The 27,910-nt window shown below is 41.2% G+C and overlaps 1 protein-coding gene across 1 annotated transcript; it reads left to right on the forward strand.

Annotated features, from left to right (window-relative positions):
• The first annotated feature begins 20 nt into the window (after positions 1 to 20).
• On the forward strand, positions 21 to 27,819 carry LOC310938629 (cyclin-dependent kinase 17). Its single transcript, XM_083903169.1, has 17 exons — positions 21 to 115; positions 13,884 to 14,018; positions 15,995 to 16,159; positions 21,147 to 21,280; positions 22,529 to 22,654; positions 22,943 to 22,999; positions 23,078 to 23,192; positions 23,646 to 23,740; positions 24,119 to 24,181; positions 24,259 to 24,382; positions 24,537 to 24,657; positions 25,654 to 25,751; positions 25,845 to 25,950; positions 26,203 to 26,245; positions 26,603 to 26,693; positions 26,777 to 26,854; positions 27,656 to 27,819. Exons 2-17 carry the CDS (start codon positions 13,892 to 13,894, stop codon positions 27,694 to 27,696), a joined length of 1,584 nt encoding a protein of 527 aa, XP_083759295.1. The 5' UTR covers positions 21 to 115; positions 13,884 to 13,891; the 3' UTR covers positions 27,697 to 27,819.
• Positions 27,820 to 27,910: the final 91 nt, after the last annotated feature.

Raw genomic sequence — 27,910 nt, forward strand, 5'->3', positions numbered from 1 at the left:
AAACAAGCGGTGTTTGAGCTTCCTTCTGTGGGCGGATAAAGCGGAGGAGGAGGGCAGCATCCGGGCCTGGCAGCTCCGGAGAGTCGCCTCCGGAACACGGATCCACCGTTTACAGGTAAACGTCCCTTTCTTTACGGCCTTTAACGTCCGATAATGGACTCCGCCGAGTTACATGGTGTTTCAATGGGAAGGACTCGGACTGAACCATGAGGGAATGTGTGTGTGGAAAATGACAACAGAGAGGAAACACTCTGTTCTACTGTGTGTGTGTGTGTGTGTGTGTGTGTGTGTGTGTGTTTTCTACTGTGTGTGTGTTCTAATGTGTGTTCTACTGTGTGTGTGTTCTAATGTGTGTTCTACTGTGTGTGTTTGTGTGTTCTACTGTGTGTGTGTGTGTTCTAATGTGTGTTTTACTGTGTGTGTGTTTGTTCTACTGTGTGGGTTCTACTTTGTGTGTTCTACTGTGTGTTCTACTGTGTGTGTTCTCCTTACTGTGTTCTCCTGTGTGTGTTCTATTGTGTGTTCTCCTGCGTGTTCTCCTGTGTGTGTGTGTGCGTGTGTGTGTGTGTGTTCTCCTGTGTGTGTTCTCCTGTGTTCTACTGTAAAACTACCATCAGGGTTCTCTCACCCAATACTGTGACACATCTTTCCAAAGTAAAAGCCTTAGGTTTTGTTTGTTTACATCATTTCCTGTGTACATTAGCTACTGTCAGCTGTGACATTAGCCTTTAAATACAAATGTAAATAATATCAGTTCTCTGTGAAACATACGTCACTGATTTAAGATTCATTTAACTAACACCACATACACCATTCACCGTACACAGCCATGTTTCACTGTTGTTGTGATAACATTTGTCTTCACCTACTATCTATGCCCTCCTCAGTAATGGTATGGTCCAGTGTGCAGGGATGGGATTCATTCAGCAGTCTAGTGCATGAGACCTAGTGAAAGTAATGCGAGGTTCACAGTGTGTTGAGCTAAGAGGACCAGATGATGCATTCAAAGACCTTTGTAAAGTTCAACACTGACGATGGATCGATGTAACAGGTGTTGAGTTTAAAAGCAGCTTCATCAAATCTCTTAAATTGATCAGTTCTGCAAACATGTAACTAAACGCTCGCGGCCGCCTTGTGCTAATAGATGCTACACAAATAAGCTATTGACTGAAGTAGAAAGAATTCTTTCTATCACTGCACTGAGTGATAAAGCATTAAGAGCGTTTAAAGTGACTGTACCACTCTTTAATATGTTTTTGTAGTGAATAGCAGATTTATAGTTAAAATAGTCAGTTATAAATGTTTCTAGAACGCCCTGAATGGAGCAGAAGCTAACTGGGAAAAAATAAACTTCGCTAATAAACCTGATGGATAAATCAACAAAGGAGGAGGAACTGGGAGAGAATTGAGTTGTGATAGAAAAATAAAGCGATTGCATCTTTACTGGTTTTCAAAGGCCACCGTAGTTCACTGATGCTCTTATGGTCGTAGTTTGTGCTCTCACCATTAGAGGTCACTAACTAATGGACTCTATGGACAACTTCTGCCTGAATATGAGAGGAGAAACGTGTACTTTGTAAGTTAATGTTCATGATCAAAACTTACCCAAACTAAATACTCTTGGTAACTTCTGCAGACAGAGACTGTAGAACTGCATCAGACGTCTGACAGATTAACCCAAAGAATGTGGCGGGTTATTGAAGACCAGGAAGTCACTGTGTCTGTGGTCTGCTCTGACACAAGTGACCATCAAGTTGTGTCCAAACAAGTCATGAGACTCAATGTCTCCTGAAGACAGGAAAGAGTCTATGAACTCACTGAAATCTCTATATCACATATTAAAGTGTTCTGTTTGGTAAATCAACACAATTCTGTTATCAGCCTGCAAACTGTGATATTATGGACAGTGTTGTGAAGTAAAAGAAAATCTTGACTCTTTAAACTGTGATGTTATGGACAGTGTTGTGAGGTAAAAGGACATCTTGACTCTTTAAACTGTGATATTATACAAAAACACAGCAGGGAAGTGAGTTGGTGAACAGAGAGACACGTACACACAGCTTTTCTTCTCGCAGTGATGATGATGATGAAGATGTGTCTCTCAGGTCTTACAGTTGTGTGATAAGTTTGACTTTGTTGTGTCTGAATGTCAGTAGGTCAGTAGGTCAGTGGGTCAGTGCGTCAGTGGGTCAGAGTCATTGAATCCTAACAAACTGTCCTAAATCAGAGGTCACGTCCTTCAGAAGACTCTGTGCAGCTTTCATGAGCCATGCAGGAAGTCCAGGTCTGGTCTTCAGAGTCTCTCCTCTCACCCCGTCAGCTGTTGCCTAGCAACAGATCTGTGGTTGGGCACGGTGCAGGTCACTATTGTATAAGACATCATCAATGTGTTTTTGTCTTTTACTCTTGTCAACTATTTGGTTGAGTTTAAACCTGGTTCTCTTTGGCATCTTCTTTCAAAAACCAGTCAGAGGATTAGGATGATGATGATGATGATGATGATGAGGATGAAGATGAAGATGATGACGGCCTGGAAAAGGATGGTCAGTTAGAATCTTAGTGTCAGCTGTATCTGAAGGTCCCTTTAAAACATTAACGTTTCAACGAATGAGATTTCATTGGATATTTTTAGTGCTGTCACGTTACTGCGTCAACGTTATCTATCTAATCTAAAGTAACGCTAAAGTTTAAAAACAGAGTCACACATACACAGTACACAGGTACGCTGGTTATTTGTTAGCGACGCTCTTTTCCTTTAATAAACAGACCGCTCCAGTTCCACTGTAGGCTAACGCTAACTGTGCTAAAAGGAGCTAACGGAGCTAACTGGCAAACGGTGCCTGGACTCCGGTGTCGCGTCACGTAAACATGACGTCATGCGCGTGTTTCCGCGCATTAACGTGCGTTAACTAACTAAAAGTAACTAGCTAACAGTTTGATGGGATAGATTCTTGTCCCCACTCGCCGCTGCTTTACCTCTGTATACACACAAACATTCCCTCACTTAGGTCTGATAGTTTTGCTTGTCACATCATTTCTGTTGACAAAGACCAAACAGGCTTTAAACCCTTTAAATAACATAAAGAAACCTCAGCTTCCTTCATGTGAAGATGTTCTGGTGTCTTTGCTCCATAAAACAAAGACATCATTCAAACGTCATTGTTTTAAGATTTAGGAAACACCAAGGAAACAAGTCATTGACAGATTACTTGAATATTGATAGTTTTGTGATAACAACTGTGATGCAGCAGATAAATGAACAATCATTTAATCATCTGTTCTAATCTAAAGAGTCTCCATCCTTAAGTACGCTGTTGACACAGTGATGAAGCACATTATCTGTGTTCTGTCTGCAGAATGGTGAGGTGTCATTACTGTGGTGATTTCCCATCATGCCGTGCAGCAGCGCTGACTGCATGTACTGATGGTTACCCTCCAAAACACTGTTGCTATTGACGACCAGGCAGCAGTCTGCTCTGTCTGTCTTTATATAACACCAACTGGTTTTATTGATCAGACGTGTGTGTGATATGTGTGTACAAAATGTGTGTGAATACGGTCTGTACTTGTGTGTGTGGTGGAATGTGTGTGTGTGATTAGAGCTCAGTGTGTGTGCGAGTGCCTCTGCCTCAGGGTGGGCGTCATCATGGAGCTGAAGTAGTTATTATTGGGCTTTTTTAGGGTCTGGCTAATTCTAGGGCTTCAGAATGTTAGTGTGGAGAGGGTGCAGCTCACACACACACACACACACACACACACACACCCACACACACACACACACACACACACACACACACACACACACACACACACACACACACACACACACACACACACACACACAGATGAGGACAGTTATGTGAGCCATGAAAGGAATGTGGAGTGATTTGAGTTCAGTCTCTCACACACACACACACACACACACACACACACACACACACACACACACACACACACACACACACACAGAGGTGCAGACTCTTGGTGACTTTGTGTGATCTTTGAAAACAGTCATGATGTTTATGTGGATACAGCTTTGTGTCCATCCTACACACACACACACACACACACGTGTTTTATTACATTGATAATGACAATAATTAAGATGCTCAATCAAATGTCAGGGAAGTTGAAGAAACCAGTAAATTGTGTTTTTTATGGACAGAAAACAACACTTGATTAAATATAGAAGCATTTCACTCATCATAAACATTATATTGATGTACAGTACTTAAACATGTATATTTGCATATACACAGTACTGTGCAGAAGTCAGAGGAGGATTATTTCTATTTCACTTAGTTACGCCAGGTTTATTCAAGACATGCTCGAGCTTTACATACACATGTATATACATATACATATGTGTATGTGTATGTATATATATATATACACATATGTATATATATATATATACATATACATATATATACATATGTATATATATGTATATGTTTATGTATATATAAAGATCACAGAATTTGACAGAAAAAAACAACTGGTGGTGCCTGAAACTTTTGCACAGTAATGTATATTATTATTGAGCCTGTGTGTGTGTAACTGAACACAGCTAACCTCTCTCTCTCACACACACACACACACACACACACACACACACACACACACACACAGAGGTGTACACTCTGTGGTTGTTCCTGTATGTTTTTGGCGTCCTGCCCTGTCCACTTACCCCAGGATAAACTGTCCTGTCGTGCTTTGCCAGGTGTGTGCACACGTGTGTGTGTGTGTGTGTGTGTGTGTGTATGAAGGGTTGTGTTAGGTTGTGTTTGGTTGTCAGGTGAGCAGGGCAGGCTCATAAACTGGAGCTTAGCCGATGTCATTGTTAAGGCCACATTATACTTCTCCGACTGCGTAACCACGGAGACGCCTCCAGCCTTTATACTACGTCGTGGTGACGGATACGTACTGCAATTTTCCGCCCGATCAGTAGGGGTCGCTGCACAAGGTTGTTGTGCTTCTGGCTACAGTGAGAGAGAAAGACTGTTGTTGTTGAAACAGTGGCCCTTTCTCACCTGGAATAAATATTTGAGGAGATAAATGATCCATTTAGAGTCTAAACATGTGATGTGTGTGTTAAGATGTGACAGATTTAAAGTTTGGTAGCGACGTTGTCGGCGGTGATCAGCAGAGCAGCTTTAGCTCGGCCTGTCCTGACGACCAATCACAGCTCTTGTCGTCTCCGTTGTCCCTTGACGGACAATTTCCAAATATTTTGTGCAGTCGGAGACGACGGAGAACACACACACACACACACACACACACACAAAGTGCTGGTGTCATTTAACAGTGAACTTGGTGAAATATTCATCGCACAGACAGACGCACACACACAATCATGAGGAAATGACTATGAATACTGTTTACATAGAGTCAGAGGTGGAAAGTAACGAAATACATTTACTCAAGTTACTGTATTGAATACTTTTTTTGTGTATTTTGTGTTTTTTAAGTACAATTTAAAATCAGGATTTTGTACTTTACTTGAGTACGTATTGACTCAAGTATTGTACTTTGTTACTTTATAAATCCTATCTGTTACTGAGTAAAAATAAACAGCAGTAAACATGTTGACTCTGAATGATGATGAAAGTAGATAAACAGGAAGTCGTCCCAACACTTGAACCACAGACACTCGAGATGGGTCAAGTGTTGTTGTTTGTTAATGAATCTCTATTTCAATGAGACAAAATGCTCCTCGTCAACATGTATATGAATATATCTCATGCAACTTCTTAGCATAAGTATTATCTAAAGGTCAGGGACGTTTGCACACGCTCCAGTAATCTGGTCTAATCAGATTAATACAATGGTACAGTCCGTGAGTGGTGATAGGTGTCATGTCTGTAGTCTGTGTAAAAACCTTTATCTTCACATCCTTAGAGCTGTGTGTGAACAAAAAGAAAACAAACTCAACCAGTTTAATTGATGAACCTAACTTTGTGCTTCCTTCTAAAAACTTTCTCAAACTCACTGTATGAGCGCATTAATATTTCTAACTCCACTGGAGTGAAGAACGTCGTCCTCCGCTGACAAACAGAATAAAGTGGTAAATGATGTTTTGATGTATACAGTAGATAACTGCTCCAGGTTTATAACCCGTTTAAACCAAAGATGTGTTTTATTTAGTATAATGTTCAATCTGTTCATTGTTTGACTTCAAAGTATCTCACAAATGAATCTGTTCTAAATACATTTTTTAATCCAATTACAAAAATCCATCTCTTTTGTGTCTGAAAGCATTTTTGAATAATCTGACCCGGCTCTGAAGGTCGCTCATGTCAACAAAACAGGAATTGGTTTTGTCATTTTTGTGCAGTTTTTCAAAATAAAGCGTCGACGTTGTTTGATATTTGGATCAATATGGATTCGGTGTCACGGGAACGTGATTCATCGAGCACATGAAAACACAGGGAAATATATTGTTGTGTGTGTGTGTGTTGTTGTGTGTGGTTATGACGAGACAGAGCAGAGTGTGGCTGTTGATTACACAAACACAACGTTAGGAGGTGAACTGTGTGATGACTGTGGCTGAAGCAGGAGAGTTTTATCTCACAAAATGACAAATGACACTTTATGATAATAATTATGATAAATACAAAGTTTCTTTAAGCCACAAAACAGAGCCAAAACCCTGTGTAAACATGACATGCAAACAACAGCGTCACAGACTGAATTATAGCTGTGTATTTACAGCTCACTGTTAGACTGTGCAAAACACAACGTAGTCAGACACAATACAAGCAAAGAGGCAACGATCTGAACAGAGAACACTCTGCATTTCTTTGTATAGGATCATTTTCTTTATGATACAGTAAACAGGACACTGTCCATGTGTCAAACAACAACAACAACAACAGCAGCCTGCCTCTCTTGTGTTGCAGACAGAGTGAGATAACGACCACTTTCACTATACAAACACAGTAACTGTATACAGTGAGCTGTCATCTGAAGAGGGAGAGTGCAGCAGTGAAGTCTCTCTCAGAATGATGTTTCCACAGGTTCATTTCCTCAAAATCATCACAGAATCATCACCATAAAACATTTGATGTGGAGCTAAAACATATTTGAAAACCTTAAAATCAAAAAAGGATCAAGTTTCAAGAGTAATGCTGTGTTTCCATCACAGTACGGTTGTACTTTGGTACAGTGTGTTATCGTTTGTAACGATAGCTCTGGGTAGAGTGTAAATTCTCTGCCTGACCTGCCCCATATTTCAGGCCCTTGATCAAGCATTTGTTAGCGTGTTAGCGTAATATAGGTTATGTTACAGCACATCGTATTGTGTGAAGGTGTAAAACCAGGAAGCGTATCGTCATTGGCAATATGTGCGTTCACGGAAGTGTATCTCAGCGGCTCTGTTGTTGTTGTATATTAGACTGTGGCAGCAGGTACAACCAGCGCCCCCTGTGGGCAGGACGTGGACGTCTCTCTACATTTACTGCTCACGTATTAAAACATTGTCGGGTTTAAATCAGGCTCGAGTCAGGCTTGATTTTGAGAAGGGAAGGGAACCAAAAAGTGCAACAATAGGGCTGAGTTATTTTAGTACTATTCCTAGAGCCTGTTGCATACTGAAGCTTTAAAGGTGCATTATGTAATAAATGTTAAAATCCTCCTAATATGTCACAGAGACTCAGGAATAATGTTCATAACAAACTGAACTCACCAACAACAACAATACAGACTAAATATTTGCATTAAAAAAAATATTTTGCAGACTGAAAATCATGTTTATGTTTTGAAATCATGTTTTGGCGTCATGTGGCGCCACCTACCGCCGTCTACCAATCATTGCAGTCAGTAGAGTCTCAGCTACCGAGCAACCACGGGTTGAAACAGTTAGGTCAGAAAACCAAACCTAAAAGACCTCAGTATTTTGAATTTGAATGTAGTAACTGTTTTTGGCCACATTCTTACATATGGCGCCTTTAAACAGTTTTGTTTGATATTTCCCTCTTGATTGGTCACTGTGTCACATGACATCATTCATTTGTATGGAAATATTGATTAGTGCATTAGCTTTAACAAAGAATCTGCTGTCTCTCACACACAGCATTTACTCACACATGTACTGTGTGTGTGTGTGTGTGTGTGTGTGTGTGTGTGTGTGTGTGTGTGTGTGTGCGCGTGTGTGTGGATTAATGACATTGATGGTGAGAATAACTGATAAGAGGATGGTCTAACCTGCTGGCTTAATTACACAGGCTTTGCTGTGTAATTGGAAGATAAATGAAGATTATTGCATTTGGGCTGACCTCAAGCTAACACACACACACACACACACCTAAACACACCAAAACACACACACCTAAACAAACACACGCACACACAGGAACAGTAAACCGTTTAACCAGCATGTTTGTGTCTTTAAAGCCTCACCCTGTTCTTGTTTCAAACAGATGACACTGAAGTGTGTGTGTGTGTGTGTTTGTGTGTGTGTGTGTGTGTGTGTGTGTGTGTGTGTGTGTGTGTGTGTGTGTGTGTGTGTGTGTGTGTGTGTGTGTGTGTGTGTGTGTGTGTGTGTGTGTGTGTGTGTGTGTGTGTGTGTGTGTGTGTGTGTGTGTGTGTGTGTGTGTTGAACAGAGACAGCACAGCCTTTATAGCTAAAAATATCATCTTCCCTCCTGCTCTGTTTCCTCTCCTCCAGCTCTATCTTCATTCTTTCATCATTAAACCCTCAGTGCTCTTCTTCTTCTTCTTCTTCTTCTTCTTCTTCTTCTTCTTCTTCTTCTTCTTCTTCTTCTTGTTAAACGTCTGTTTTCAGCCCCTTCACTTTTCCTTTATGCCCATGGTTTGCAGATAATGACATTAAGCACAGACTTGCATGGTAGATTGTGTGATTTGATGATATGTGAAGCAGGTGAGTGAAAAGCTGAGCCTGGGTTGTGGTGAGGGCAGTATATATATATATATACATATATATATATAAGTAAGGTAACATCATGTCATCCATGAACTATAAAAATACTCTTTAAAATCATTCTCCTTGTCATTCCAAATAATGTACCAGGCCAAACTTCACACATCACCAGAGAACTATGTTAACACCAGAGAACTATGTTAACACCAGAGAACTAGGTTAACACCAGAGAACTATGTTAACACCAGAGAACTAGGTTAACACCAGAGAACTAGGTTAACACCAGAGAACTAGGTTAACACCAGAGAACTAGGTTAACACCAGAGAACTAGGTTAACACCGTGATAGCTGCTGCTTTGTGAATGTTTATGAAAAATACAAAAGGATGGTATGATCAGTACTTGATTGATACTCTTAGATTCTTGTGTATATTTTGGTGCTGAGGATGAACCTAGCTGAGTGTTTGTTTAGAACCTTCAGGTCTTCTTAAACAAGGTAATGACGCAGATAGACACTAAAAAACAGCGTTAATAGGAACTTCTGTTCTAGGTCTGCTTTAAAACTCTCCTGAAAAAGCTCATGGAGATCCTCCCTTTCTTCCTTTTCTCTTCCTGTTGTTTGTTATGTATATATATTATATTTATATATTAACATTGGAGCCTTTTGTGCGCTCACACACACAGGGTTATTTCAGCTCTTTTTTAAAAACAAAGGCTCTTTCATTGGACGTCACCCACGTTGCAGCACTGATGCTCTGTTCACACTCTGCTCGCTCGGCTTCAGCTCAGTTTGGTGCTTGAAGGCGACGACGGCGGCGCTAATCGTTATGTAACAAGGCTGTAGGTAATGTTTTTGGATTTCAAGTTAGATAATGGAATGTTCCTCCTCACTGGGTTGTAAACTGTATGACCACAGGACCTAAGACTCACGCATTTCACAAAAACTAGGAAATGGATTCTTAAATACAGGTTTTTACACATTCAGCGTGCATGTAAATGCAGGATAATCAGACGTAAACACCTGTACTCGCTCACCTTTAGCCCTCCAGCTTCTCTTTTTGTCTTTGTCTTTCATGCTCTGCTCTGATTGGCCCGTTTGTCACATGGTTCAGTCCAAACTGTGATGTCCATTGTGTGCTGGTGAACGTGGGAGACACAGTCGATCCAAAGACGTGGAGGACGTTTGGTGCTGATCTGATGAGTCAAACATCACAAACTGCTGCTAATGGTGACAGAATGTTTCCAGAAGGTTCTTGTTGTGTGTTCTTTGTGCTCAAACATGTGAGCTGGTGTGAAGCTGTGGTTCATTGTTGTGTTTTTAATTTGGACAATGGAGCTCTTTCATTTGTCACCAGACGACGTCAACTGTGTGACCTTGTAGTTCATTATTGAGACGACATTTGAACTTAAACCCTCCACATCTTCTCTGTTTGGGTTCTATGACTTAGGCTCACTTTACATTACGCTTTTCCACGTCTTTAGACGTCTGGACAGGACACCCGCGGCGCTTACAACTTTCCTCTTTACTTGCTCGACTGTACGATCGTAGCCGACCTCCCGCATCCGCTGTTGCATTTTTACGTCGGCCATCTTGTCTTACGTAGGTCTCCAGCTACTTCTTCTGGATCTCGTCCTCCTCCAGATACTGATCAGGCACTTGGTTTAGGAGGTTCTCCACGTACAGCGTACAGCGCCCTCCTTCACCTCCTTTTTTTTGGAACAAAAGTCCCGCACAAATGCTAATTAACGCGCGCTATATGCTAATCGCCTAAACCCTGACCTCCCGCTGTCGCGAGCCCGACGCGTTCTCTTTATACGCACTTTGAAGTTGTCGGGAGGAAATTTGAAGACAGCGGGAATTGTCTTTACACAGAGTTCGTGCTGTCGCTAAAATCGTAAAGTAAAGTGAGTCTAAGTGTTAGTTTTTGGGAACACAGTGTTTGGGGGCATTTACAGTACGTTATAATTAAATAAAATGTTTAATTACAAACAAACTTTAACACCAGCTGGATTTGCTTTATTCTGAGCATCCACTGTGTACGTCTTCAACGACCTGTGCTGCAAACCGTCTGCTGTCGTAAACAGTAAAACTAGCTTCTATTTTATCTGGTGAATTGATTACGCCTTATTTTCAATAAAGCAATGAACAAATAATTTGAATGATCTCCTTTTGCGTCCAGATACACTAAAACTACACCTGAACCTGACGATTATCCAAACCTGACCCTAACCTTCAGGTTGTGTTGGTCATGACTGGCTCTGGTCCAGGATCTGTGTTGTTGTGCTGATGATCTGTCAGGACCTGGTACAACCACACTTTAGAAGAACTCCACTATCTGGATCTCCACCAGAGCCTTTGTTGTGGCTCTCTAAGCAGTACTAAGCAGTACTCAGCAGTACTCAGCAGTACTAAGCAGTACTCAGCAGTACTCAGCAGTACTAAGCAGTACTAAGCAGTACTAAGCAGTACTGTACATGGTTGCAGTCACTCTGTGATTTCATGGCTCTTGAGCAAACACAAAGACACCATTATGGCTCCAGTCACTTTCTCTCTGCTGCTCCTTCCTCTTCCTCATCCTCTCTCTCTCTCTCTCTCACCCACCAGTGTTTTCCTCACATTACTTCACTCCTGCACTGGAAAAAAGAAGAGAGAGAGGAAGAGTGGAAAACTAGGAAAGGAAGTAGAAAAGAGAGAGAGAGAGAGAGCATATGATGTATGACATCATCATCATAGCCTTCATCCACTGTCACATTGTCTTTCCTCCTCGCTCGCCCTTTGAAGTTCTCTCCTCCACAATACCCACAATGCATTTGGAAGGCATCCAGCAGAGTGCATAGGAATGATGGAGTGGGGGTTGTTGGGAATGTGGGTCAAAGTGTGTGTGTGTGTGTGTGTGTGTGTGTGTGTGTGTGTGTGTGTGTGTGTGTGTGTGTGTGTGTGTGTGTGTGTGTGTGTGTGTGTGTGTGTGTGTGTGTGTGTGTGTGTGTGTGTGTGTGTGTGTGTGTGTGTGTGTGTGTGTGTGTGTGTGTGTGTGTGTGTGTGTGTGTGTGTGTGTGTGTGTGTGTGTGTGTGTGTGTGTGTGTGCAAGACATTTTCTGGGAATGCTGAGAGAAAAGAAGAGAGAAAATCATTGGTTCACATCACTCATGTGCCTCATGCTCAACACACACACACACACACACACACACACCCACCCACCCACACACACACGTGTCACATGAGTCCCTTTGTTTTGGTTTGCTGCAGAGATAAAACTCCTCTGTAAAGGAGACAAACTGTGTGTGTGTGTGTGTGTGTGTGTGTGTGTGTGTGTGTGTGTGTGTGTGTGTGTGTGTGTGTGTGTGTGTGTGTGTGTGTGTGTGTGTGTGTGTGTGTGTGTGTGACGGCTTTAGTGAAAAATGGACATAAGTTAAAGGTGCATTATGTAATAAATGATAAAATCCTCCTAATATGTCACAGAGACTCAGGAATAATGTTCATATAACAAACTGAACTCACCAACAACAACAGTACAGACAAAATATTTGCATTAAAAAATATATTTTGCAGACTGCAAATCCTGTTTATGTTTTGAAATCATGTTTTGGCGTCATGTGGCGCCACCTACCGCCGTCTACCAATCATTGCAGTCAGTAGAGTCTCAGCTGCAGAGCAACCACGGGTTGCCAGTTACGTCAGAAAACCAGACCTAAAAGACCTCTGTATTTTGAATTTGAGTATAGTAACTGTATTTGGCCACATTCTTACATATGGCGCCTTTAAGTAAATGACAAGTCACAAGACTGAGCCTAAAGTCAGTGAACAGTGAATGCAGAGTTTCAGTCTCATGCTTGTCAGCTGATTAGCTTTGCTAATTTCCTATGTGTTTGTTGTTTTTTAACCTGCTTGATAATCAGCAGTAGAAGTGTTTTTACTTGACTGACCAGGCTGCTTTAAAATCATCTGGAATCACTGTTTGTTTCATTTAAATATACTTACCTCTGTCACATGTCTACATTAGATTATAACACACTGTGTTAACACAGTCATCGGTCACATTAGCTTAGATAATATGTGCTATTGTGTGGTGGTAAAAACATTTTTAAAAAGTATTGAAGTGCTGATAATCAAATCAGAATCAGGTTTATTTCCACGTTTGCTTGAATCCATGCAGGGAATTTGCTTTGGTGAAACTGGTGTCAAACAAACAATAAAAAAGATGAATATAAATCACACACTATATTAACTAAATGTAGTTATAAACTATACAACAATATTAAATGTGCACTTGTATGTTTTAAAGGTTGCATGAGGGGTTGAAGGTGGTGTGTATGTGTGCGCGTGTGTGCATGTGTGTGTGTGTGTGTGTGTGCATACAGACAGATGGTGGTGTCTCCTGAGGATAAAGTGAGATAATGACCTTGAGAGAGAGAATGAAACAGAGACAGAGGAAACTTTGTGGGTCAGGAGGTGTTGGCGGGTATTTCTGCTGCTGCTGCTTCCTCAGTGCACTTCCTACACACACACACACACACACACACACACACACACAATGAGCAGGGCCTGGCCTTAGGCGGACTGAACAAGGTGTTTCCTGTGACCTGGGTGACTGCTGCGTGGATGCTAACTCACTCGTGTGTGTGTGTGTGTTTTCTTTACACTGATCTGAGTCAGTCTTCGTCCAGTCAGGGTTTATCAGTCTTTCCAGTGTGTGATTGTGTAAATGTGTGGTGTGAGTGATAACAGCTGTGTTTAAGACTGTCATAGTCATGCTTTATTCATGCTTTATTCATGCTTTATTCATGCTTTATTCATGCTCTCATCATGTGGTGTTCAGGCAGTCGCAGAGTCACTGAATATTGAATTAAAAGCAGTTTGATTTTATTCATGAGCTGAGATATTTTGGACAGAATGAAGGTTTCTCGAGTCTGTACACGCACACACACACACACACACACACACACTAATGTTGTTTGCAGTAGTCTGTGTGTGTATCATTAAGTGTGTGTTTTGTGCTCTACAGTCTCTGCTATGGAGAAAATGAAGAGGTTTAAGAAGCGCCTGTCGCTAACTCTGCGCTCCAGTCAGACCATCGACGAGTCCCTGTCTGAACTGGCCGAGCAGATGACCATCGAGGACGGCGGCACTCAGGACAACGGTCAGTGTTGGATGACCTTTGACCTCCCTTTGACATAGAACATAGAACATTTCTGTCTTTTAATCACATAGATGTTATGATGTTATGATGTAATGTCACCATCTGAACTACAGTTACAGTTAAATAAGTCTGGACACAGTTGGTGATGTTTACGTCGTCTCAGTGGTTCATTCAGACCAGGGAAGGAAATTCCACCGCTCACATTTCTACACTTTCTTCCTGTGCTGGTCTGATGGAAGTAAGAGAGAGAGCGCCACACAGAGGCTTCAGTGTGTAGCAGGTCAGGAGGATTTATGATGAGACAGAGAGTTGAGCTGTAATGGACTCTATCAGGTTATAGAACTGTGGAGCTACTTACTCTCATGTTTTAGCTTGAGTTTAGCTGTGTTTACAGCTGCTGTCAAACATCAGAGTTGAAGCTGCTCCTTCAGCTATTTCACTTTCACAATGTGATGTTTAGTTCTTCAGAGATAAAGCTGTTGTCTGTGCAGAGTAAACAAACCAGTCCAGAGCAGATGAAGATGATGATGTGGATACAGCATGTGTGCTGTGTACAAACCTTTTCTCAATTAGGGTGTCAAATTATGCCGTTAATTGTGATTAATTAATTACAGTCATCATTAACGCGTTATGTTTTTTAATCGTTAATCTCTTCTTCACTGATGTCCTCAGTAACAGTTAAAACAGTTAAAACACAGATGGATCAAACAGCAGGAGCGGAAAAAACGTTACAGCGCACACATTGAAAAGCGTCACCGGAGCGTCAGTGTGATGATGTAAACAAAGAAAACGTGTCGACTGGACAGCAGAGAATCTACAGATTCTAACGGTATCATTTTTATCACTCTACGAACAAGATTCATGGATCCAGCCCCAAAATAAGAGCAAAACAACTGACTTTCAAGAAATACAAGCAGAAATGTTGTCTTACCTTTGCTGTTTATCAAAACAAGTTATTTACACTGGAACAAAACCACTTCTAATGAAGAACTACACTTCCCAGCATGCTTTGGGAACAAATCCTGGTCTGATTGATCATTTCAGAGCGACATTAGATCGTTCTGTCCACACAAATCATCGTCATACGTGCTAACAGCACTGTGATTGATGGCTCTGATTCATTTATTTTTTATTTTCTGAAGCAGAAAAATCAGTGTTGTATTGTTCAGAAATTCTTTCTACTTCCTGTTTGTTCATGTTTACTTACAGCACATTATATGAAGCTGATGTTTATTTGTATTTTCTAATGATTTAGAGACAATAACACAGCAGAATGTAAACGGCTTTGTCAAAATAATAAATGACTTTATAAAGACACTTTTTTTTTATAGATCAATCTTTTGATCGGCCACAATAATGTAATCATGAATCATGAAGGGCTTTTCTCAACAATCTTTAGGTGAGATTAAAAATGAGATTAATTAGATTAATTAATTACAGTTCATAATTAATTCTTTATTAATTTTTTTTAAGACCTTATTCAAATAACTTTACATTACAACGTACACAGTCACAGAAACACAGACTGAATGAATCAAGCCTGGGAGATTAAGGAAAGAACGTGTTTTCAAGAAGTGAATAATCCCACAACAGAGAGGTGGGATTATTATTCTGTGCAGATACGACAAAAAAACTTTATTAGTGTGGACATTTGATGGTGGAGCACAGATTAACCTTTGCTTACCAAAAGGATGTTTACTGACTGACTTCCTTTATACAGACGTACCTTTGAGGTTGTATTTTCAGTTGTTACACATAAAGCTTCCTTAATGTTACTCACATGTTTTTATGAATGAACCAATAACGAATGAAAACCCCGTCAGCTGATTTCTGTGTTCTGCTCATGAAGAAACACAAAGCTGACGAGTTGGTGTTTGCTCTTGTTTCTTGTTATGCAGCTGTAGAATGTTCATTTTTCTTGTTGTTTACTTGTTGTTTACTTGTTGTTTTCTTGTTGTTTTCTTGTTGTTTTCCAGAGCCCTTCATGAGGAACGGCCGCCCCCCCACCTCCCACAGCATGCACTCCTTCCTGCACCAGTACACTGGATCCTTCAAGAAGCCTCCCCTCCGTCGGCCACACAGTGTCATTGGAGGCAGCCTGGGCTCCTTCATGGCTATGCCACGTAATGGCAGTCGACTTGGTGAGACACACACACACACACACACTGATGGAAGGAAGTGAGTAGTGTGCGAGCAGAGCAGATGGCGTCCGGGAGCAAACAGGAAGTGTGTCACGGTCCTGAGCGTCCTCCTCGCTGTGGGAGCGACAGCTGGACGACAGCTTCCTGTGTCAAAGTATTCATGAGTGTTGGTCTGCAGCGCTGAGCTCCATCCTGAGGGAAGAACATCCCCATGATTCAGTACAGCATCAGAGCTGAGGGGGGGGGGGGGGGCGTGTATCATGATATACCACAGTCTAGACCTTTGCAATATTTAGTCAAGTAAAGTCACAGCTTCTGGAAACACTTTAATTAGGTGCAGTGTCGTAGCTAACATTTAGTTAGTGCTAACATTTGGTCAGTGCTAACATTTAGTTTGTGCTAACATTTGGTTAGTGCAGAGGTGTGGCGAGAGAGCGTGAGAAGTCAGTCAAATGCGTGAGCGTTGGCAGCTATGATTTAGCTAGTGCTAACATTGAGCTAGTGCTCACATTTAGTTAGTGCTAACATTTAGTTTGTGCTAACATTTAGTTAGTGCTATGATTTAGTTAGTGCTAACATTTAGTTAGTGCTTACATTTAGCTCGTGCTAACATCTAGTTAGTGCTATGATTTAGTTAGTGCTAACATTTAGTTAGTGCTAACATTTAGTTAGTGCTATGATTTAGTTAGTGCTAACATTTAGTTTGTGCTAACATTTAGCTAGTGCTAACATTTAGTTAGTGCTTACATTTAGTAAGTGCTAACATTTAGTTTGTGCTAACATTTAGTTAGTGCTAACATTTAGTTTGTGCTAACATTTAGTTAGTGCTAACATTTAGTTAATGCTAACATTTAGTGAGACCTCACCTCACTGATCCCATCATGCTCTCTGCTGACCTCATCCTCAAACCTTTCAGATTTGCTGCATCTACAGCTCCTTTGGTTTATTTACTTTGTTCCAACTATCCGTTGTCTTTGCTGTGTCGTTGTGATTTAAATCTTCATGGTAACTGAATGAGAAAGAAAAGAGGTCGTGCAGAGAGTTGTAAATGTAATTTAAGCTTTAATTGAATTATTGATTTAGATCTTTGAACTGAGATGACTTTTACTCCATCTCCACAATAAGATCTTTTAAATGGGTCTGTGGCAGTCGGTGCTAATTAGCAATGCTAGCACACTGAATGTTATACTTGCTAAGTGTCGGCATCATGACATCATGACTTATGACGTTACAGATGAATTCTCAGCGATCATAGACTTTAAAAACATCTTCTTAAGCACAAGTTTGACCTCTTCGTCTTCATTGTTGTCAAAGTTGTTAAACTAGCAGTGATTCACAGTGTTAGTTTCCCAGGATGTCATTGTATTCATGGGACGGATGTAAAAACAAACACAGTGCTGCTAGCACTGTGTTTGCTAGCTGTGCTGCTCGCTGTTATCCAATGTGTCTATCATGCAGTTACACACTTGCATTCCACTACATTTATGTATACTTACACAAAAGAGGAAATAGTACGTACAAAATACTTGCTCACAAAATGTCTGACTTTCACTATGACTGTAACACACTGTTGACTCAGATTTGACGGCAGAGAAACACTTGAGGTGGAGATTCTAATCATCCACCATTCTGAATCCATTCATAAACTTCAAAAATCCATTTTCAAACAAAAAACATTTAAAAAAAAGTTTCTGTTTAGAAAACTACACAAAACACCAGTTTGTGTTATTTGTGTACAGTTTACTTTTGTAACTTCTCGGAGAAAAAGGCAGCTAGCATAAGCTTTTATTTATGTAAGTTTATGTATGTTTTGAATGAATAAATGTTAACTTTTGTCTTAAGTTTGCCTTTGTGTGATCACATTATCACATTATCTTATACAAACTCTATTGTTTTGATGACATCATTTGCCTTAACACACTATGCATTGAATCAGTTTTTGAATCGAGAATCGTTTGAATCGAGAATTGATTTTGAATTGAATCGTGAGCCTCCCAAAGATTCACATCTCTAGTAAGCAGCACTAACTAATATTAATCAGTAAACGCTGTATATTGACCCTGATCGCTGCTTCTCTTCACTGTGTTCAGTGATGCACTAAATCACTGGTTAGCCTCGCTCTGGAACTTGGCCTAGTTTGAGGGACGTGGGTCTAAAAGCAGGACATTAAAGTAGGACATTGATGTACCACACTGCTGTGTGCTGATTCACTAAGAAACAACAGTTATGGACTTATGAGTTAGAGCAGAACTCTGCTTTTGTGGTCTCTGAACACAACATGGGTTCTGCTATAGAGAAATGAAGGAATGATGAGTGGAAGTGGAAGAGTTTTCTTCGATAAGACGAGTAAAGATATGAAATAGCATGAGATAGTGTAGAGGTATGTGAGAGGAAGAGAAAGTAGGACACAAGTGAAGGAAAAGTTCAGGTCGTGAAAGAATGTGTTGAAGCAATAGACGCAGATGGATTAATGAAAACTTCACAAAAACCAGGGGAAATATGTGAAGATTTTTGAAGTGAGCCAAGAAACATTGATATGAGTGAGAAGGTGGAGATGATCAAAGTGGAATCAATAATCAGAAATACTTTATTGATCCTCGGTGGGAAAGACTTGGTGCTGTGTTCATTGACAGAAAGTACAGAAGAAGTTAAGGTTTTAAAAATCAGAATGTAGTCGTTGTGAAGATGTCGTTCAGAAAGTGGAATACGACACAAACATGTGGTCTTGGGCTCACAGGTGATCTTTGTGTTGGAGGGACCTGATGTTCATGGTAAGATAATGCATCAAATGGACGAGTTCATTAGGACACAAGGGAACTAGGTTAGAAACAGGGTATAATATGAGACCTTTAAGGTAATGTGTTTGTTTGTGTCCACACTGTGATGTCGTTCAGAGCACAAACACCTGCACGCCACAATGTTGTTAAACCAAGTAAATTGTCACAACCTGCCGATGCTAATCAAGCTAGCCACGCTCTCACACAGAGGTCCAGGTCAGGAGCATGGAATCATTGATGAGACAAACTTCACAATCACACTGTTGTCCACAAATAGACCTGAGGCTCAGGACCAGTGCTGTTCATACGTCTGAAGCTTATTTTTAGCCATTTTTACTCGTGACATGGATTTATTTATGGTGACAGGACTTTATAGATCAGACTGAAATAGCTCAACAACAATAGCTCAATAATCTCCCCGTTCCTCCTGTAGCGCCATCATCTGGATATGAAATTAGATGAAGTGTTATTTATAAGCATAAATACATCATCTCACATTGTTTTTAATGGAGATGTCACAAATGTCAAGAATACGTCTTTTAAGTCACTTCATGCTTTTGTCTCCTCTGAAACAAGCTTTTATCTTCACTCGTTTATTAAATGAGCTGCTGTGAGGGAGATCTATTCTGTCGTTGGTGTGATTCATTAAATGAGTGAAGCTGCAGCAACAGTAGTCGCCATAGCAGCTCCCAGATCTGAGTTGCTTAGTAACCTCACATTTTTAGACCCTTGGTAAAAGGAGCCGAAACGACCTGGAACTAGATTCACTCAAAACACCACAACAAAAGCGGTTCCACCACTTAACATGAATATATGCAAAACACCTCATTATTAATGCAAGGAGACTGCACTTGAAGGTCATTACCAGATCCTCAGGGTCCTCAGAGCCAGATCCTCAGAGCCAGATCCTCAGAGTCCTCAGAGCCAGATCCTCAGAGTCCTCAGAGCCAGATCCTCAGAGTCCTCAGAGCCAGATCCTCAGAGCCAGATCCTCAGAGTCCTCAGAGCCAGATCCTCAGAGTCCTCAGAGCCAGATCCTCAGAGTCCTCAGAGCCAGATCCTCAGAGCCAGATCCTCAGAGTCCTCAGAGCCAGATCCTCAGAGTCCTCAGAGCCAGATCCTCAGAGTCCTCAGAGCCAGATCCTCAGTCCTCAGAGCCAGATCCTCAGGGTCCTCAGAGCCAGATCCTCAGAGCCAGATCCTCAGAGCCAGATCCTCAGAGCCAGATCCTCAGAGCCAGATCCTCAGGGTCCTCAAGAAGAAGGATTATCATCTGGATTATCATGTCATGGAATAATTATAATCCACTGAAAGCTGACAGAGTTGTTTCTCTGAGTGTATGGTAGGAGGAGGAGGAGGAGGAGGAGGAGGAGGTGGAGGAGGTGCTGACTCTGTGATGATAGAGAGTCTCTCAGCATGGCTACTCATTAACTGTGTGTGTGTGTGTGTGTGTGTGTGTGTGTGTGTGTGTGTGTGTGTGTGTGTGTGTGTGTGTGTGTGTCTGTGTGTGTGTGTGTGTGTGTGTGTGTGTGTGTGTGTGTGTGTGTGTGTGTGTGTGTGTGTGTGTGTGTGTGTAGGTGTGTGTGTAGGTGTGTGTGTAGGTGTGTGTGTGTGTGTGTGTGTGTGAGTGAGTCTGAGAGGAGACCACCACAGAGTGACAGTCGTCCTCATGGAGACCAAAACCTGGTCCTAATGAGGCAGAACATTATAAAGTTGATAAACAGAGTACAGTGCAGCAGGTCACATGGTGGTGACATTAAGACTTACATCCCAGTTTCACTCTCCTCTGTATGTTTATGCAAATGACCTTACCAACTTTGGCTGAAGTCAAAATGATCAATGTTAAAATGTCTTCTTTACTTCACCAAACACACAGATCACACAACATCTGAAGCAACTGTGGGTTGTCTGTTATGTTTGTGTTGTGTTTATGTTGGTTGAATAACCTGTTTATTTATCTGATAAATAAACAGATGAATTATAACAGTGGACCTGTCATTATTAAGCTTTAAGTATAACAATAATAGTAATAATGTATTTCTTTGAATTTTCTGTAGGACAAAATTCTTCTTACCATGTTATTATCAGTTAATATAGTAGATGCATGTTTCTTCTTAGGTGTAGTGTTCATCCATAATGTTCTTCAGTAAATGCTCACATGCAGACTGATTTATTATTATTATATATCATTGTTTTTGCCTCTTATAAAGATATTGTTCACGAGAACTTGAAGATGGGATCAGACGGAGAGAGCGACCAGGCGTCTGGAACCTCATCTGACGAAGTTCAGTCTCCAACTGGAGTCTGTCTGAGGAACAGGATCCACCGGAGGATCTCCATGGAGGTCAGAGACACACACACACACACACACACACACACACACACACTGCTCTTCACCTCCTCCTCGTTCTGTCTGAAGATCTAAGTCAGAGTTGAGGTCGGGGGGGAGGGTGACGTTCATCCCCTAATGGGTTCTTGATGTCAGGTCATCATGATGCTGATAAGTATACAGTTTAGTGTGTGTTGCCTCGACAACATGCTGAGATAAGACTCTCCTTTGTTCTTTCTCCTTTACAGATGTATATAATGTATATAATCACAGTACATGAACATTGAAATGAACACAGTGTTTTACAGTAGTATCTCTGGCTGCACTGAGCTTTTTTACTGCTCACTGAAACAAAGATGATAAACTGACTTTGACTCTTAGATAAAACAGACAGAAGGAAATAATACAGACGTGTGTGATTGATATGAGCTGTTTTATCATGGTTTGAATCTTTAGAAACGTCTTAATCTGTTGATTTAAAGAGGTTTTAATCACTTAATAATATTCATCTTTCATGAGTTTGTCAACATGGAGTTTTACACTGAAAGCTCTCAAGGTGGAGGCCTCCTGCCCCCTGCTGGCAGAACAATATACTGCTCATTTTGAATCTTATGTGTCTCTCTCACAAACACTATCAACAGTGTGTGTGTTTTTAACCAGATAAGATTAGATAAGATAATAAGATCTTTAGAACAGCAACTAACAATTATTTAATTGATTATTTTAATCCATTAACCTGTCGATTATTTTCTCAATGAATTGTTTGGTCAAAAATAAAATGTCAGAAAATGTTAAAAACAAACGTGACGATGTTCTCGAACGTGATTTCTTTGTTTATGTGGAGCAAAGAAACTCAGTCAATATTCAGGTTTAAGAAGCTGAAACAATCAGAAATCTGGTTTGAATCATGAAAAAAGCCTCAAACGATTGATCGATGATCAAAATAGTTGACGATTCATTTAGTAATGGATTAATAATGGATGAATAGTTTCAGCTCTAAAGATCTAACCTTTACCTCATGTTTCTAAGAAACGACGTCCATCTGAACAATCTAAAGCTTTTAAATCTGTGTGTGAAAGTGAGTAGAGATAAGCAGCAGTGATCAGTTCTTCTGTTTCCTTCAGAACGAACCACAGTGATGTCAGAGCTTTGAGTCTCACTTCTGACCTCTTTATGTGTTTTATGTGTTAATATATTAATATATGTTTTAATGTGTGTGTGTGTGTGTGTGTGTGTGTGTGTGTGTGTGTGTGTGTGTCACAGGACCTGAACAAGCGTCTGTCTCTGCCAGCTGACATCAGAATCCCTGATGGATATCTGGAGAAGCTGCAGCTCAGCAGTCCATCATTTGACCAACCACTGAGCAGACGCTCACGCAGAGCTTCACTGGTCAGTGTGTGTGTGTGTGTGTGTGTGTGTGTGTGTGTGTGTGTGTGTCATCTTCCACACTGACTGTACTCGTCAGGTTTGGTGTCAGTGTCTCTGTAACTAACCTTAATCTGTGTTTTTGCACCACTGTTCAACACAAAGACACAGACTTTGGGACCATTTCTATTGTTCGTCAGCAGGAAAATGTAATTGAGTGTATATCATATACCTGAACACACATCCTTACAGACGTGTGTGTTTAGTGATGGTTAAACCTCTGCTTAACCCTGACTTCTGCCTCGACCTCAGTCAGAGATCGGCTTTGGGAAGTTGGAGACGTATATTAAGCTGGACAAACTGGGAGAGGTGAGTCCTGAAGTTAATGATTAAAGATTATTATTCTTTATAAATGTTAGTAACATCATCACCACATGCTGCTTTCAGGGAACATACGCCACAGTATTCAAAGGGCGCAGTAAGCTTACGGACAACCTGGTGGCGCTGAAGGAGATCAGGCTGGAGCACGAGGAAGGAGCTCCGTGCACGGCCATCAGAGAAGGTAACGCTGCTGTCGTCTCAGTCCTGTCCTTCTGTAAACATGTGTGTAAACGTGTGTGTAAACGTGTGTGTAAACATGTGTTAACGTGTGTAAACGTGTGTGTAAACATGTGTGTAAACATGTGTGTAAACGTGTGTGTAAACGTGTGTAAACATATGTGTAAACGTGTGTGTAAACGTGTTTGTAAACGTGTGTGTAAACGTGTGTGAAAACATGTTTGTAAACGTGTTTGTAAACGTGTGAAAACATATGTGTAAACGTGTTTGTAAACGTGTGTAAACATGTGTGTAAACGTGTGTGTAAACGTGTGTGTAAACGTGTGTAAACATGTGTGTAAACGTGTGTGTAAACGTGTGTGTAAACGTGTGTGTAAATGTGCGTAAACGTGTGTAAACGTGTGTGTAAACGTGTGTAAATGTGTGTAAACGTGTGTAAACGTGTGTGTCTTTGCAGTGTCGTTACTGAAGGACCTGAAACACGCCAACATCGTGACGCTCCACGACATCATTCACACAGACAAGAGTCTCACGCTGGTGTTTGAGTACTTGGTGAGTCTGAGTACTTGGTGAGTCAGAGTGTACTTGGTGAGTCTGAGTACTTGGTGAGTCTGAGTACTTGGTGAGTCAGAGTACTTGGTGAGTCAGAGTACTTGTCAGAGTACTTGGTGAGTCAGAGTACTTGTCAGAGTACTTGGTGAGTCAGAGTACTTGGTGAGTCAGAGTCTTTGTTCCACGTCACATCAGCAGCTGAACGTGATAATAAACTGTTTGTCTTTGACTCATCACAGTGTTTGTCAGTGATGTAAAAGTCTGTCTTCTGCATCATGAGGCTCGTGTTGAAGGAAAGAGTCAAGACGATGTCAGGATGTTGTCCTCGTTTTTGTTTAGCATCTACTTCCTGTTTGATGGCGTTGTCTTCTCATGCAGGACAAGGACCTGAAACAGTACATGGACGACTGTGGGAACATCATGAGCATGCACAATGTCAAGGTGAGCACAAGCTTCTTCTTATGGACGATAACAGACATAACATCATATTGAGGGATGTTTTCTTCGTGTCCCTGCAGATCTTCTTGTTCCAGATATTGCGAGGCCTCTCGTATTGTCACAAGAGGAAGGTTCTCCACAGGGATCTGAAGCCTCAGAACCTCCTCATCAATGACAGAGGGGAACTCAAACTGGCTGATTTTGGTAAGAGGACCAGAGCTGCTGATGTCTTTAGTCCTGTGGACGTTTGTCCTTAAAGGAAGGAAAAGGCTGTTTATTATTTCCTGTTATTCCACAATGTGTGTTTCACTTCCTCTTTTGTGACGTCATGCTGCTTTCTTTTGTTTGCTGCTGTCAGGTCTGGCCAGAGCCAAGTCTGTGCCGACCAAAACCTACTCCAACGAGGTGGTGACGCTCTGGTACCGACCTCCTGATGTTCTGCTGGGATCCTCAGAGTATTCAACACAGATCGACATGTGGTGAGAACCTCACACCAGACTCTGACAACAGGCCAATCCCTATCTTAACCCTCAATCTTAACCCTTAATCTTAACCCTTAATCTTAACCCTTAATCTTAACCCTCAATCTTAACCCTTAATCTTAACCCTTAATCTTAACCCTCAATCTTAACCCTCAATCTTAACCCTTAATCTTAACCCTTAATCTTAACTGGCCTCAAAACCAAGTGTTGAGGGTTATTTTGTCACTTTGAAATGGGACACCCCTTAAATGCAGATACGTCTTCAGACTGTAGGGGGCAGAATAACGCCAAAGCTGCGTCCAGTCTGTCAACTCCAAAAAAGAAGAAGAAGAAGAAGACATTTACATCAGGATTATTTATTCTGATCCGTTTGTCAGTCAAGTTATTAGGTTGTCAGTTAGTTATAAGATGATACTCATACAAATATTCAGCTGACAGTTACCACACACCACGACTTATTGAAAAGTAAACCACACCGGCCGACTATTGACAAAAGATGGTCAAATAAAAATAAATGTTAGGCAACAATGACGTCAGTAATCCATAATATGGGCCTAAACTAAGATCATTTTTATATCTCTATTAACAAAGAAAATACTTCATTTGTATCGCACTCGTTTCGCTGCTTTCGGCGCCATCTTTGTTAAACACGCAATGCATTCTGGGTAGCCCTTGCTCCCAAGGGTGGTCTCTGAAAATCTCAATATTGAGGGTGATACAGCCCTTAAACTTGGCCTCAACCAAGAAATGACAGTATTTGTGGTGAAATGACAGTATTTGTGGTGAAATGACAGTATTTGTTGAAGTGGTCTCATAGATGGATCATAGTGAGTTTTCACCATCAGCCAAATCTTGAATGAGTGACTTGAAAAAGGACCTGATGATAAACAGTATAATTGTCTGATTTAGGATTTTCATTTCTCACTTTGAATTAAAAGTGTGTGTGTGTGCGTGTGTGTGTGTGTGTGTGCGTGTGTGTGTGTGCGTGTGCAGGGGTGTTGGGTGTATATTCTATGAAATGGCTGCAGGTCGGCCTCTGTTCCCTGGCTCCACGGTGGAGGACGAGCTCCATCTCATCTTCAGGTTTTTGGGTGAGAAACGTCTGTCGTCACGGCAACAAAAACACTTCACCCACATGTTTTTTTTTACTGACAGAAGTATAAGAGTCTGTGTCTCTGCTGTAGGAACTCCTTCAGAGGAAAACTGGACAGGAATCTCCTCCATCGACGACTTCAAGTCCTATAACTTCACCAAATATAAACCACAACCACTGATCAACCATGCTCCCAGGTGTGTGTGTGTGTGTGTGTGTGTGTGTGTGTGTGTGTGTGTGTGTGTGTGTGTGTGTGTGTGTGTGTGTGTGCGTGTCTGTGTCTGTGTGTGGAACATTTCAGTGATGACTGTCTCCTTCCTTCCTCCCCTCTTTCTTTCCTTCCTTCCTTCCTTCCTTCCTCCCTTCCTTCCTCCCCTCCCATACCCTCCCTTCCTCCCTTCCTTCCTCCCTCCCTCCCTCCCCTCCTTCCTTCCTTCCCTCCTCCCTAGGCTGGATGGTGAAGGCATCGAGCTGCTTCTGGCTTTTCTCAGAGTGAGTGTTCACTTCCTTTGCGTTACCCAGAATGCACTTGGTCAGATTCATGGAGCCAGATTATCTCTAATCTCTAAAATAAACTCAATCACATCCATGTTTTTCAATTCCAAATAATTGAAATGCGACTTTTCTTCTTAAGAACTCTTTTAATTGATCATGTATTGATTATTATAAATGTTGTGTCGCTAGCATTAGCTTTAATAATATGTAGCTTTGAGTGTTTTCAGTTTGTTCACTGAATAGTGTCTGATTGGGCAGAGTGTTTAGCCTTCAGTACCAGTGTTGGGCAGCAGGGGGTGCAGTCAGACACTCAGCTGCTCACCACGTTATTATGTCTGTCTTTTGTCGACACAGTACGAGTCTAAGAGGAGGATTTCAGCAGAAGAAGCCATGAAGCATCCTCACTTCAGACAGCTGGGAGTCAGAGTCCACAGTCTGCACGAGAGTGAGGATGTGTCTGTGTTGTTGTTGTTGTTGTTGTTGTTGTTGTTTACTTACAGTGGACTGAAGCTCTCCTCTGTGTTTCAGCCGTGTCCATATTCACATTAAAAGAAGTGCAGCTGCAGAAAGACCCCGGCTACAGGAACCCCTCGTACACAGAGTCAGGTGAGCCGTCAATAATCACACAATCATGACTGTAAACGTCATCTTTCACCTCCACGATGTTTGGAGACTCACGAGAGACACTTTTATTTTGCGTTGTCGTTGTTGTAAGAATGACTGACCTCTCATGGTAAGACTGCATATTGCAGCAAATGGACAACTTTTCAGCAACTTTTCACTTTCTAAAGTGTTTATTATATAATTATAGCAGAAAGGATCGGCACATCGGCACAAAATGGCCGCCTCTAATGCTCTATCTGTGGCTGTGAATACCAAACCACATATTTAAATTCAACATCTGCCTATGAACCCTCCTAAATGTTACACAACGCAGCTTTTGCTAAGTCCTACATTTCCCATAATGCATTGTAAACGGCCCCATCACAGATGGTGATGTAGCATGCGTGTAATAACATTTTAAATATCTAAAACAAATAGTTATTATATAGTGATCTTATCATAGACTTTATATAATACCTGGACATAGTCTTCTGCTTTAAAATAGTAAGCAGTGGATGTAGGATGGAAGTACATTTAGCCACCAGGGGGCAGTACCTCTGAAAAACAACAAACATTGTTCCCTAAACATTTTCCTGATGACTTGAAGGTCTCATATTATGCAAAATCCACTTTAAATCATTTAAATCCCTATATTTGGGACTCTGGATCAGTGTTTAAAGGTCTTTGTCAGATCCACGTCTTCTTCAGTCGTGATGTAAAGTTTGTCCTAGTTTATTGTAACAAGGTGATAAAGTTTGTTTGTTTCTCTAAACAAAGTCTTTGTGTTGTTGTACTAAACTCTAGGTCATGGTAAGATCAACAGGAGACAGAGCATGCTCTTCTGAAGCTCACTGAGGAAGAGGAGGATCTTCATCATCATCATCATCATCATCTCCTCTGTCTGCATGAGCCCACATCCTCTCACAGTGACACACACACACACACGTTTGGACTGTGTTTATTTATTGGGGATGAGGTTGACGTTTTTTTTGCTGCTAAACTACTACTGTCTTTATTTAACACACTGTGTGTGTGTGTGTGTGTGTGTGTGCGCGTGTG

This window comes from Microchirus variegatus, assembly GCF_963457635.1.
Source record: "Microchirus variegatus genome assembly, chromosome: 16".
Lineage (NCBI taxonomy): Eukaryota > Metazoa > Chordata > Actinopteri > Pleuronectiformes > Soleidae > Microchirus > Microchirus variegatus.

Coding starts and splice junctions, on each gene's coding strand:
- LOC310938629 (XM_083903169.1), top strand. CDS start 13,892: ATGGAGAAAATGAAGAGGTTTAAGAAGCGCCTGTCGCTAACTCTGCGC. Junction 14,019..15,994: donor CGGCGGCACTCAGGACAACG/GTCAGTGTTGGA, acceptor GTTGTTTTCCAG/AGCCCTTCATGAGGAACGGC. Junction 24,383..24,536: donor ACTCAAACTGGCTGATTTTG/GTAAGAGGACCA, acceptor TGCTGCTGTCAG/GTCTGGCCAGAGCCAAGTCT.